The sequence below is a fragment of the Lygodium microphyllum genome, chromosome 20, assembly GCF_053477565.2.
Source record: "Lygodium microphyllum isolate KBCC chromosome 20, Lygodium_microphyllum_v1.1.10, whole genome shotgun sequence".
NCBI classification, from domain to species: Eukaryota; Viridiplantae; Streptophyta; class Polypodiopsida; order Schizaeales; family Lygodiaceae; genus Lygodium; species Lygodium microphyllum.
This window is the reverse complement of record NC_141154.1, coordinates 74047385-74058343: the sequence shown is the minus strand read 5'-3', so window position 1 is coordinate 74058343 and position 10959 is coordinate 74047385. Positions and strand designations below refer to the sequence as shown.

Here is a 10959-nt window from a genome sequence, read left to right as displayed (position 1 = left end):
TTTTTCATTGGGAAAAAAAAGGATTATAATAGCAATTAATATAAAGTATATAACACTAGTTGCACACCTTTTTCTTGTGGAAAAGTTAAAGTATTGTGGGAGACTTTTCAAAAGAGGATAATAATAATTATTTCTTGTCGAAATTATTGGAGACTTTTTCAAAAGAGGATTACAACAATAAATGATACAATAATAATAATAATGCCAATGCTTTGTTTTTGTGAGATGTTAAAAGTATTATTGGAGACTTTACGAAAAGAGGATTATAATAATAACAACTTAAATAATATAATAATAATTGCATATATTTTCGCTTCCCAAGAGAGTAAATACCGGTCAGACTGAGGGCATTATTGTCTCATGCAGTGACGTAAGAGATGCCGTATATAGTCTTGCAAATTAGATAGATGACTAGATCTTACCAGCCCAAAAAGCTTAATAATCAAATATTCGAAAATCGTTACTAACCCAAAAAAGCATTGTAAATAGATATTCGGTAATATCCGGATTCCGTACTACCCAAAAACAGACAGCCCTGAGAACAGATAGACTAGTTAGAACTTAGATTAGTAACGCCCATCACATCAGTGTGACAGTGACAGCTGTGGCGGGAGTAGCATGCCCATCGGATGGCCCGCAGGCCTGCACGTGGCAGCATCCGAGCACCCATCGGGTCCTTTTTATATCTTTCCTGTAAGCGCTCTTCCTCACGTCTCCTGGGTATTTCTATTTGTGTTTGCTGGGCAGAGTCATGGGAGGCCCCAGGCGCAGAGGCGAGCTCTGATATTGGGTCTCACAGCCAGGTATAATCCATCAATCTTCTCACCTGCCATGCCTTAGGAACAGAAGGAAGATGAGGAAGAAGAAGAAGAGGAGGAGGAGGAGGAGGAGGAGGAGAAGAAGAAGATGATGATAGATGAGCCCTGACCTCACCCTCTCTTCTCCTTCCCTTCCCTCTCTGCCTTCCCCTTTTTCCCATCTCGCTTCCCCCTTTTCTGAGGGATAGCCCTCAGACATTGCTTTCTTTTTCTTTCTTCTGGCTTTTCCTGCCTGCAGTTGTGTGTCTTTCTTCCACTTTTCTGTCCTTTTTTTGAAGCCTTGCATGAATTACCTCTTGGTTCTTAGTCCATACCATTGTTGGCAGCAGAGTATGCTTTCCAAATATGTGCAGATGGTTGTCACTAGATAGATGAGTATGCAAGCTAGAGTCTTAAGTTGATGTACATGTGTAGATGAGTACCATTAGATACTTTGCATGGAGAATGCATTGCATGTTTGTCAAGTATTGATGCCTTACCCTTTGTATCTTTTGAACATAAGGGTCCTTGTCTAGAGATACTCTATGGTGGTTCTTTTTGATGCAGCTACTTGCAGCATTGGTACATGTATTTTTTTAGTAGGTTACTTTTTGCAAGCATTTTTTTCTAGGTTTGGCATTGTTTGGGAGGAAAAAATATAAGCAAGAAAAGAGAAGGGATCGATCAATCATGACCAAGGAATGGATAATTCTGAGCCTTGCAAATCAATATTGAAAAATGGAGGTAGTTTGTGACATATATTGAAATGTAGATAGGTTTGGAGTTCCATGTATGCATAGACAAAAGCAAGTGGAAGCCTAAAGATACATGATATGTTGAAATGTGGATAGATTTGGGGCTACACATTTACATAGGCAAAAGCAAGTGGAAGGCTAAAGATAGATGTAATACAAAGCTCCTTGGTCTCAGTAGAGTATTGAGTATATTTGTATATGGTTTTTTTTTTACAAAGAGGGTTTTATTAGAAACTGAGGCAAATGCCAATAGAAGCATAAAATAAGTATAGAAAGAGGAAGAAAGAAAATGAAGAGATATTTGGAGATTTGAGAAAAGATATCACATTTTAAGTGTATTGATAATAGTGAGATATTTGGAGATTTGAGAAAAGATATTACATTTTAAGTGTATTGAAAACTATTGTCATCAAGTCAAGTAATGATTATGTAACTTGACAATTTGAAGAAATATATAGAGATTTGAATGACTATATTTAAAAAATATTTTGTATTTTGCGATTATAAAATAATTGAGCAAGTTTATAGAGAAAAGATGTTGAATGTTGGGTAAGAAAGACTGATAATGTAGAATGACTTGCATTATGTGATATATCATGAAAAGTTTTTGATAAATGCAAGGCATATTAAAGTTTCTTTTGGGTATGTACAAAGTTAAATTGATATCTTATGGATCCACAAGGAGCAAAATTCACATATTTCAAGATGGAATGAGCGAGATAATGTCTCCCAAAAAAGTATCAAAGACAAAGATATAAAGAAAAATAGCAAAAGACTGTTAGTCACATATGCTTGATTAGACAAATTAGAATCATTGGTTTGCTAAAAAAGGGCTAAAATGAAGGCATAGAGATGATGGAATTTTTTTGTCCCATAAATTTCTTAATGATATATATATTTATCTTTTGATGCTTGCAATGTATATGATAAATGATTGAGCGTATGATGAGTATGATGCATAAAAGAGAGATCTCGTATGGTTGTTGACAAACTTGATGATAACCTAAAGGTGACATTATGGGATGAGTAGATGAAATTAAAAGTAGATCTTATTATTGGACATGTATCAAATGCAAATAGTGGATGAAGAAAATTAATGTTAGCTGATTATATCAATAACTATGGCAGTAGATATTATTTTGGATGGGATGGATAGCTCTTTTAATCAAATTATCAAATAGAGAGCACTTTACGCAATTGGACTACAAATTGTAGTTGCAAAAAGAGAGAATACTTCAGATACAAGCAAGAGTGGACCAGTGTAATTGTTGAGTCTTATAGTATTGAAGAACTTATTGTTTGACAAATGTTACAAAATGCAAAACCTAAATGCTACAGAACACAAGCTTGCTTGCTTGAGGAGAGTCCATTGGGGTTGTCTTGTTGAAACGTTAGCTTTGGGATTGTCTAAAAAAGTAGGTTTTTATTAATTGATTATTATTATATAAGAATTTATGCATCGCTTATGCGAATCTTTTATCTATCGAAAATCAAAGGATTTATTGCTTTTTCTTCTTTGTTGAACTTGCATTAAAACAACCATAGAAGTAAAAGTAAAAATATGGGCATTTTTTTCATTACTTTTGTAGATATTTTTTAACTTCTGACTCGATAAATAATACATATTCTTCTATTTTGATTGTTATGAAAACGTGGTGCTCGAATTTGTTGGAGTGGGTGGTTGAGTATTTCACTTATTACCATGAGAAGTGGAAAAAGCGCAAGAAAACCCACGAAGATGAACTCGAAGGATGAAATTTTCGAGGGAGGAGTTGAATTTATGTTATATTGAACTTGATGAATTGTGGAGCATCTAAGAGTTCGATGCGAGATAGATTTGTGAGAAGTATTTCTAAATAATTCTCACTTGTGAAAAAATGAGTGGATAGACTTTTCGGCTTAAGAATCAAAAGCAAAGTTGAGAAATACCACATAGGAAAGTAGGAGGAAGATAGAGCTATCTAGATAGAATATTTTTGGGCTTGAGATACTCTAAAGATGAATTCTCTTCTTAGTATTGACACAATTATAGTGCAGCCATGGCTCTTCAATTACATGGACTTAGTAGATTATCAATTATATTTTGTTGACATTTAGAATGAGAAAAGCTTTGCATGACACTTCCCCCCTGGTGGCTCGAGTTGAAGCTCCCATACACACATTATTGTAGCTAGCTCGTTTACAAGAGAAGATAGCTACAATGATGTATGTGGGAGCTTGAGGAGTCTTTTATGTTCTTCATAGTAGAGATATGCAGCTTAGCATGGTTGTAGGAGTTAAATTCTATACATGGAACTTAGTAGTTGCTTCTTTAAAATCGGTAGGGTTTCAACATTAAGGCAGGTTTTAAGATTGGAATGTGTCTTGAGGGTACTCTATCATATGAGTAGAGAGCTTGAGAAATTGAGTAAAAAGTGAGGGCCCTTTGGAGGGGAGATTGATTCAGGTCAGTGATTTGGGTTAGTTCTAGTTTATTTAATACTCTAGTCTTGTTGGTAAAAAAAGACTAGTGCTTTAGTGGACATGGGATTGTGAAAATTAAGTTTTCCTTGCCATAGAGAGGAGTTATTGGAATAGATATTATTGGCAATGAGTTTTATAAAGCTAGATTTGAAGTCTTGTCATCTTTGAATTAATTTGGTAGATATTTAAAAAATATATTTCGAATTCCATTTGAGTTTTGAGATTGTGGTGGTTTCTTTGGGTTGTTCAGTGCGACTACTCTAACTTTGTAGGCTCATGGTACAAGTATTATAACATTCTCCTAAGAAGTGGGTTACTTGTTTTTTTAGAATGATGTTTTGGTTTATACTAAGTCTCAAGTGAAGCATTATGGTCATTTGTGTAGGGATTGATACTTATTCGAGGAAAATAAGCTTTTCTTGAACTTAAAAAATCATGAATTTTACATGATATTTTCTCTTATTTAAGGCTCATTATTTTTATAGGTGTGATTTTCATATATCTTGAGGACATCAAGGCAATCATGGAATGATCTTATGCTAAAGATGTATCGAAGATATGTATATTTTTGGAATTAATAGTACTCATTATAGGATCTTGGAGCACCATGTACATGTAAGATTGCCTGTTACAATTGTTGTAAGTTAAGAGTTTTAATGGATACGGATGTTGTTGAGCCATTAAAACTAGGGTTTTCATCAATCCATAATTAAGTCGTCTTAAACATACTTCCAAAAGCTCATTATTACTAAATTAAATAAATCAAATGGATTATTGTTAGTAGATCAAATGTATCCCCTACTGAGTATATCCCTCATTCCTCTATCATTATTTAAGTCAGCGATCGTCGTTGTTGTCCATATTTTTTAATTGGAGTTTTAAAGCCACATGCAATTTAGTTGCGGATAAGTCAAGTCGTGGTGCTACTCTAGCTATTGGTGCAATACACCATCTAGGCGATGTAATATGAGTGTGCTTGGAATACATCATCGCCACAAATACCTTGCCTACCTATTCTATACCCATTTTGCATTTGGTGGACTGATTCAATACCCCTTGCAGCTTTTGTTTTTAGTAGCTAACTTGTTACCTTCTTGAGATGTCTTACTAGCCATTGCCAATAGATTGGATTGCATTTTCAATAGTTTTAGCTCCCCTAGAAGTCCTCAATTCTACTCTAGCAGTTGTATATAAGAAGATAGTTGCATTTGGTATCTAGAGGTTGTTTCTAGAGCATCCTTTGCTACGTTTTGTCGAGAGCTAGACCTTGTTGTTGCCTATTATCTTGCTGTTGATTTGATCAATTGATGTGATTATCTTCTCAACTAGATTTGCACTTTTGATATTCTCGATGACTCTTAGCCACCGCTAGTTTTTGATATTATTAGAGACTACTTGTGTTTAAGGTACAATAACTTTTGAAGCAATTATTAGTGTTTCACTTTTCTTTGAACTAATTCCATCCTTGGTCCACCTAAGGCATGGAGATTTATGCTCAATTCTATCATACACCAACATAGTCTATGCTCCGAGTTCTCTTCACCTTGAGTTCTATTGCTTTCATCGTGTTTTTGTTGCACACACTTGAGTTCTTTGTCTTTGTTTAAAGCATCTTTTTAAACATGGTATCAGAGTTAGGGATACTCAGAGATATCTCGGCCTTGAGCTGAAAGCTTGATATCTTTGTTTAAAGCATCTTTTTAAACATGGTATCAGAGTTAGGGATACTCAGAGATATCTGAGCCTTGAGCTAAAAGCTTGATATTAAAGAAAAGTAAGCATGCCAAAAGGAAACATGTTTTGTCTACTTTCTTTGGCATAAAATAAAGGTCAAAATCAAGACCAAAAGACTAGTGATTTTCAAGGAAACATTTAGTCACTATTGAAAAGTGAATATCTAGTCACAATTAAAACCAAGATGGTAAAATTGTTAGAGATCAGCGCCTGTATGGTACGAGACTGCACAGTCCAGTCGGACTGCCAGCAGTCCAATCGGCTGCATTTAATGCAGCCGACCTGCCCTGGTTTTCGCCCAGTTTTTTGGCTATAAATAGTCGAGGATTGTAGCAGTCTCCAACACTTCTCTGCTCGCAGATTACAGACCGGTGACATGCGCAGATTCCGTTTCTGCTCACAGATTTCAGACAGAAGACAGTGCAGACTGCAACGGACTTCGAGGTGAACAGCAGGTTGCATCGTCGAGGTGGAGAGGTCACCCCTGAGGAGTTACCACTGGTGGATATTCTAGAGTCTTCAGCTGATGGAGAAAGACGAGGGGAGGTTCGGCTTGCTCCTCGATGGGCTCGTGACACACTCCGTGATTCAGTGATGGAGGGGGTTTTTGAGGAGTGGGGACCGCAGGATAGTCCGCAGCGGTCACAGCGGCACCAGGCACATTCTACGGAGCTTGTTTGCTCTAACTATTGTGTGATGACCCGTGTTATGTAGGATCGAGAGGCCACCTCCGTGAAGGAGGCTTTACAGTCCGCACCATGGAAGAAAGCTATGGAAGCCGAGTTGGAGGCTATTGAGAGGAATGGCACTTGGTCACTCGTGCCCCGCTCCCCGAATAAGAAGGTGATTGGCGTCAAGTGGATCTTCAAGACCAAATACCTTAGCGATGGTTCTTTGGATAAGCACAAGGCTTATCTTGTTGCTAAAGGTTTTGCACAGCGCCCAGGGATTGCTTGTCATGATACTTTTGCTCCCACAGCTCGTATGGCGACCATTAGAGCTGTTCTTACCTTGGCTGGCCATAGGAGATGGACTGTTTACCAGTTGGATGTGAAGTCGGCCTTCCTCAATGGTGATTTGAAGGAGGAGATCTATGTTGAGCAGCCTCCTTGCTTTGGATCTTCAAATGGGAAAGTCTACAGGTTGAAGAAGGCCTTGTATGGCCTCAAGCAGGCTCCGTGTGCATGGAACGAGAAGATTGATTCGTTCCTTCAGTCACAGTTGGGATATCGGCATTCTAAGGCCGATCCGCAGCTTTATGTTCACACTTCCGAGGATGGTTGTGTGCTTTTTGTGTTGTATGTTGATGATTTGATTGTCACAGGTGATCATGCACAGCAGGTCCAAGAGACGAAGTCAGCTTTACATTGGACGTTCGAGATGACAGACTTGGGTCTACTCCATTTCTTTTTGGGCCATGAGATTTATCAGTCTCAGAGGGGGATCTTCATCTCTCAGCAGAGATATGTACAGGAGCTCTTGGTGTCTTTTGCAATGGAGGATTGTCGGACCCTTTCTACTCCTATGGATCCGAACTGGAAGGCCACTTCCCATTCAGCTTCTCCTATGGCGGATGCTTCCCGCTATCGTCAGTTGATTGGATCCTTGATTTGGCTTCTCAACACTCGTGTTGATCTTTGTTTTGTTGTTGGGCTCTTGGCAGGTTTTATGAGTGACTTAAGACGGTGCATTGGCAGGCTGCTCAGAGGATACTTCGGTATTTGAGGGGGACGTCTGATTTAGGGATTCATTATCCCGCAGGGACAAATGGTTCAGATCTTGTACTTGCAGGTTGGAGCGACTCGGATTGGGCTGGTGATGTGGACCACAGGCGGTCTACTACAGGTTACTGTTTTACCTTGGGTGCAGGTGTTATCTCATGGAGTAGCAAGAAGTAGCCCACGGTAGCCCTTTCGTCTACTGAGGCAGAGTATCGGGCCGCGTCTTCCACCACATGTGAGGCTGTGTGGCTTCGGCGATTGTTGGAGGAGCTTGGCTGCTCCCAGACTCGTCCTACTTTGCTGCAATGTGACAATGAGAGTTGCATTGCCTTGGCACGGAATCCTGTTTTTCATGCCCGGACGAAGCACATAGAGATCCAGTACCACTTCATCAGAGAGAAGCTTCTGGATGAGACCATCACTGTGGAGTACTGCAAGACTGAGGACAATCTTGCAGATTTGTTTACGAAGGCACTTCCCCAGGCTCTACTTCAGAGGCATTCCAGATCCCTCAGGCCTCTGCCCCGCCCAGGCTCTGAGAGGGGGTGTTAGTGATCATCGCCTGTACGGTACGGGACTGCACAGTCGGACTATGCAGTCGGACTGCCACGTGGCAGTCCGACTGCCTGCAGTCCAGTCGGCTGCATTTAATGCAGTTGACCTGCCCTGGTTTTCGCCCAGTTTTCTGGCTATAAATAGCCGAGGATTCCAGCAGTCTCCAACACTTCTCTGCTCGCAGATTACAGACCGGTGGCACGCGCAGATTCCGTCTCTGTTCGCAGATTTCAGACAGGAGACAGTGCAGACTGCAGCGGACTTCGAGGTGAACAGCAGGTTGCATCGTCGAGGTGGAGACGCGCAGTCCAGTGCACTGCGCCTGTGTATATTTCTACATATCTTTGTATTCAGCACACTTTATACAGCAGATCTTCGTCTTCCACTGTCTCTTTCTCTCTCTTCTCTCTGCGTTCTCTCTCTCAGTCCTACGCTTCTGCACCGCTGCACTCTGACAAAAATGTAATTAAGAAAAATAGATATTTTCAACATTATTAAATGCCTAACAATTTCAATGATAAGTATCACTCAAAGATCGAAGGGATACAACCCAAGAAACCTTCTATATAAATCCTAGTGTCATTTTGTATGTGGATAAACTCTCTTAGTGGAGGTAGAATAGTGGCCATCCAAACACAAGATTAGTGGGGACCTTATGTTTACACCGCTAACAGACATCACTGTTTTCTTATTTCTACTCTTGAGGACATGTCAAATCTATATGTTGATACATCGATGGACTTTAGTTCTTAGGCCCACCTTATCTTCTTAAGAGACCATAGTTACACTAGTAACATGTCCGAAAGGATTCATACTCTATCGTACTTTAAATATTGTATCTTACGTATTAGTACCATAATGTGTCAACTTAATGGATATTTCTTTTTCTGTTCGAACCACACTTTGGGATGAGCTAAATGCTCCTTACACTAATGTGATTCTCCCATCAGATTAGGTTATTTGAGATTCAAACAAATTCCATTAGAGAACTTATTGTTTTTTAATAGTTCAATGCAAATGTCCTATATAGCAATAATTTAGCAAAGATTCAAGGCATTAATTGTGCCAGGTTGGATATTGATGAGGGCTTGGATCTTAGCTTGGTCGGATGTTATTTACTATTTTTTCTAGCTTCGGATGAATCACTTGTTCTTCATTAGCTTTGCTGTTTAGAGAGAATATGCTTCTTTACTTCGACTAGGGTTAAGATACTAGCCAAGTCTAGTTTAGTGATTGCGCGTGATTTGTTGGTAGTAGAGCTCCTTGAGCGTCTGTAGTTAGAAATTGTTAACACTTTGGTCTCTCTTTTGAACCACCTTACATGTCCCACCTTCGAGTCTTTAGGAATTGTGTGTACATGTGTACTCTTGATGACGAGATAAGTAAGCTTATGCCTACAGTAGAGCTCTTGATATTCATAGACTATTCTTTCGCGGTTGAGAAATATCGGTTGTATGATTCTCGTATCATCACTTGGAGAGAGATTATCTTTGATGAGAGGGATATCGTGTAGCTTTCTATGCTAGTAGGGAGTTCTCAATTTATCCCTCAACCTATCCGTCTTGAGATTGTGTTGTCTAAGTACAACCTTCCATCTTGACTCCCTAGCAAAGCGTTTCCGTGTCTCTTTCAAGGAATCTGTTAATCTTGCTGGTATTCGTAGACCATGCAAGATTTAGGGATCCTTCCACTAGATATTGTCCTAGAGAAACCTAGAGGATTTGCTAGGCTTGTAGCTATTGTATTATCTATGTCCATCTCTATGATAGATTTTATAATGCACTCTGAGCCAAACACTTGGCATGAGGCTCTAAAGCACCTTGAGTGACATTCAACTATCGAGGAGAAACTGGAGAGCTTTGATTAGAAACTTGGACATCAGTGGAGCGTTTAGGCTACAAGGTCATTGGGAATAGATGAATATTGTGCACTAAAGTAAAAGTTGATGAAACTTTGGTTGGGTAGAAGGCTTACCTTTTAGTATAAGGGTTTCAACAAAAGCATGGGATTGATTATGAAGAAAAGTTTGTGCCAACTCTATGGTTTACTTCTTACGGTTTGGTACTTGTGTTGACTTTACCATGCTTGGCCTATATATTAGATGGGCGTTAAAATCACCTTTCTAAATGAATGTCTTGATGGGGAGGTTGTGTGCTACCCTTGAGATTTTCTCTTTTGGACCATATAAAACTTTCTAGACAATTCAAATAAGGCTTTTCGTTTGCAGAAAGTGCTTTATGAGCTAAAGCACCGCACCGTTGGTTCCCTAGAAGGAATGTTTTGCTTAGGACTCATGGCTTCCTTTCTACCCATTGCAACTCCAACTTTATACATCATAATCACTTTATAGAGGATAGGTATGTGTTGTATGCAAAATATTTGTTAATCATGAGCTTGGATATTTTGCTATTATTGCATGTCTAAAGGCATGGCTCTGCTCATCGTTTGCGATGATTGATGCTATTTTCTAAGTGGAGGTTGTTTATGAAGCTTGTGAAGGATTCCAATGTACAACCTTTTAATAAACATGCTTTTAGGGCTAATACACACTAGGCTAGATTGTTTTTATGTTTTCAATACTTTTCTTTCTTAGCCTTTGCTGCAACTGGTGGTTACTCGGGATTTGTCTTTGGTGGACGACAAACATTGACACCTCCCTCAACCCGCTCCCATGAGAGCCACCAGTTGTAGGATAGCTCCACCCTTGAGCATCTTCTACATTCTTTTCTTTGTTTACAACATCCATTCATTCATTGCTGAGTCTCTTATCCTCTATTTGTGTTTTTGTGTTTGTATTTTGTGTCTTGCATTTTATGTTTTGCGTTTTGCGTTTAGAGTTTGAGTTTTGCACGTCACTGTCTGAGTCTTTGTGTTTCGATTTTGGTCATACATTTTGTGTTCCCTCAATGTAAACTATAGAATATCTTATCTTTA

The 10959-nt window shown here is 39.0% G+C and overlaps 1 protein-coding gene across 3 annotated transcripts in view; it reads left to right on the top strand.

The window, feature by feature from the left end:
- The first annotated feature begins 531 nt into the window (after positions 1–531).
- Positions 532–10959, top strand: part of LOC148019020 (uncharacterized) — a 113460-nt gene continuing 103032 nt past the window's right edge. Inside the window, exons 1-2 of one of the 3 annotated variants that reach the window (XM_087701551.1) lie at positions 677–803; positions 4501–4630. In XM_087701551.1, the coding sequence (XP_087557677.1) occupies positions 4574–4630 (57 nt within the window). In that variant the 5' untranslated portion in view covers positions 677–803; positions 4501–4573. Of the gene's footprint in view, positions 804–4500; positions 4631–10959 lie in introns of all 3 variants that reach the window. The other 2 variants (XM_087701550.1, XM_087701549.1) reach the window with 2 other exon arrangements.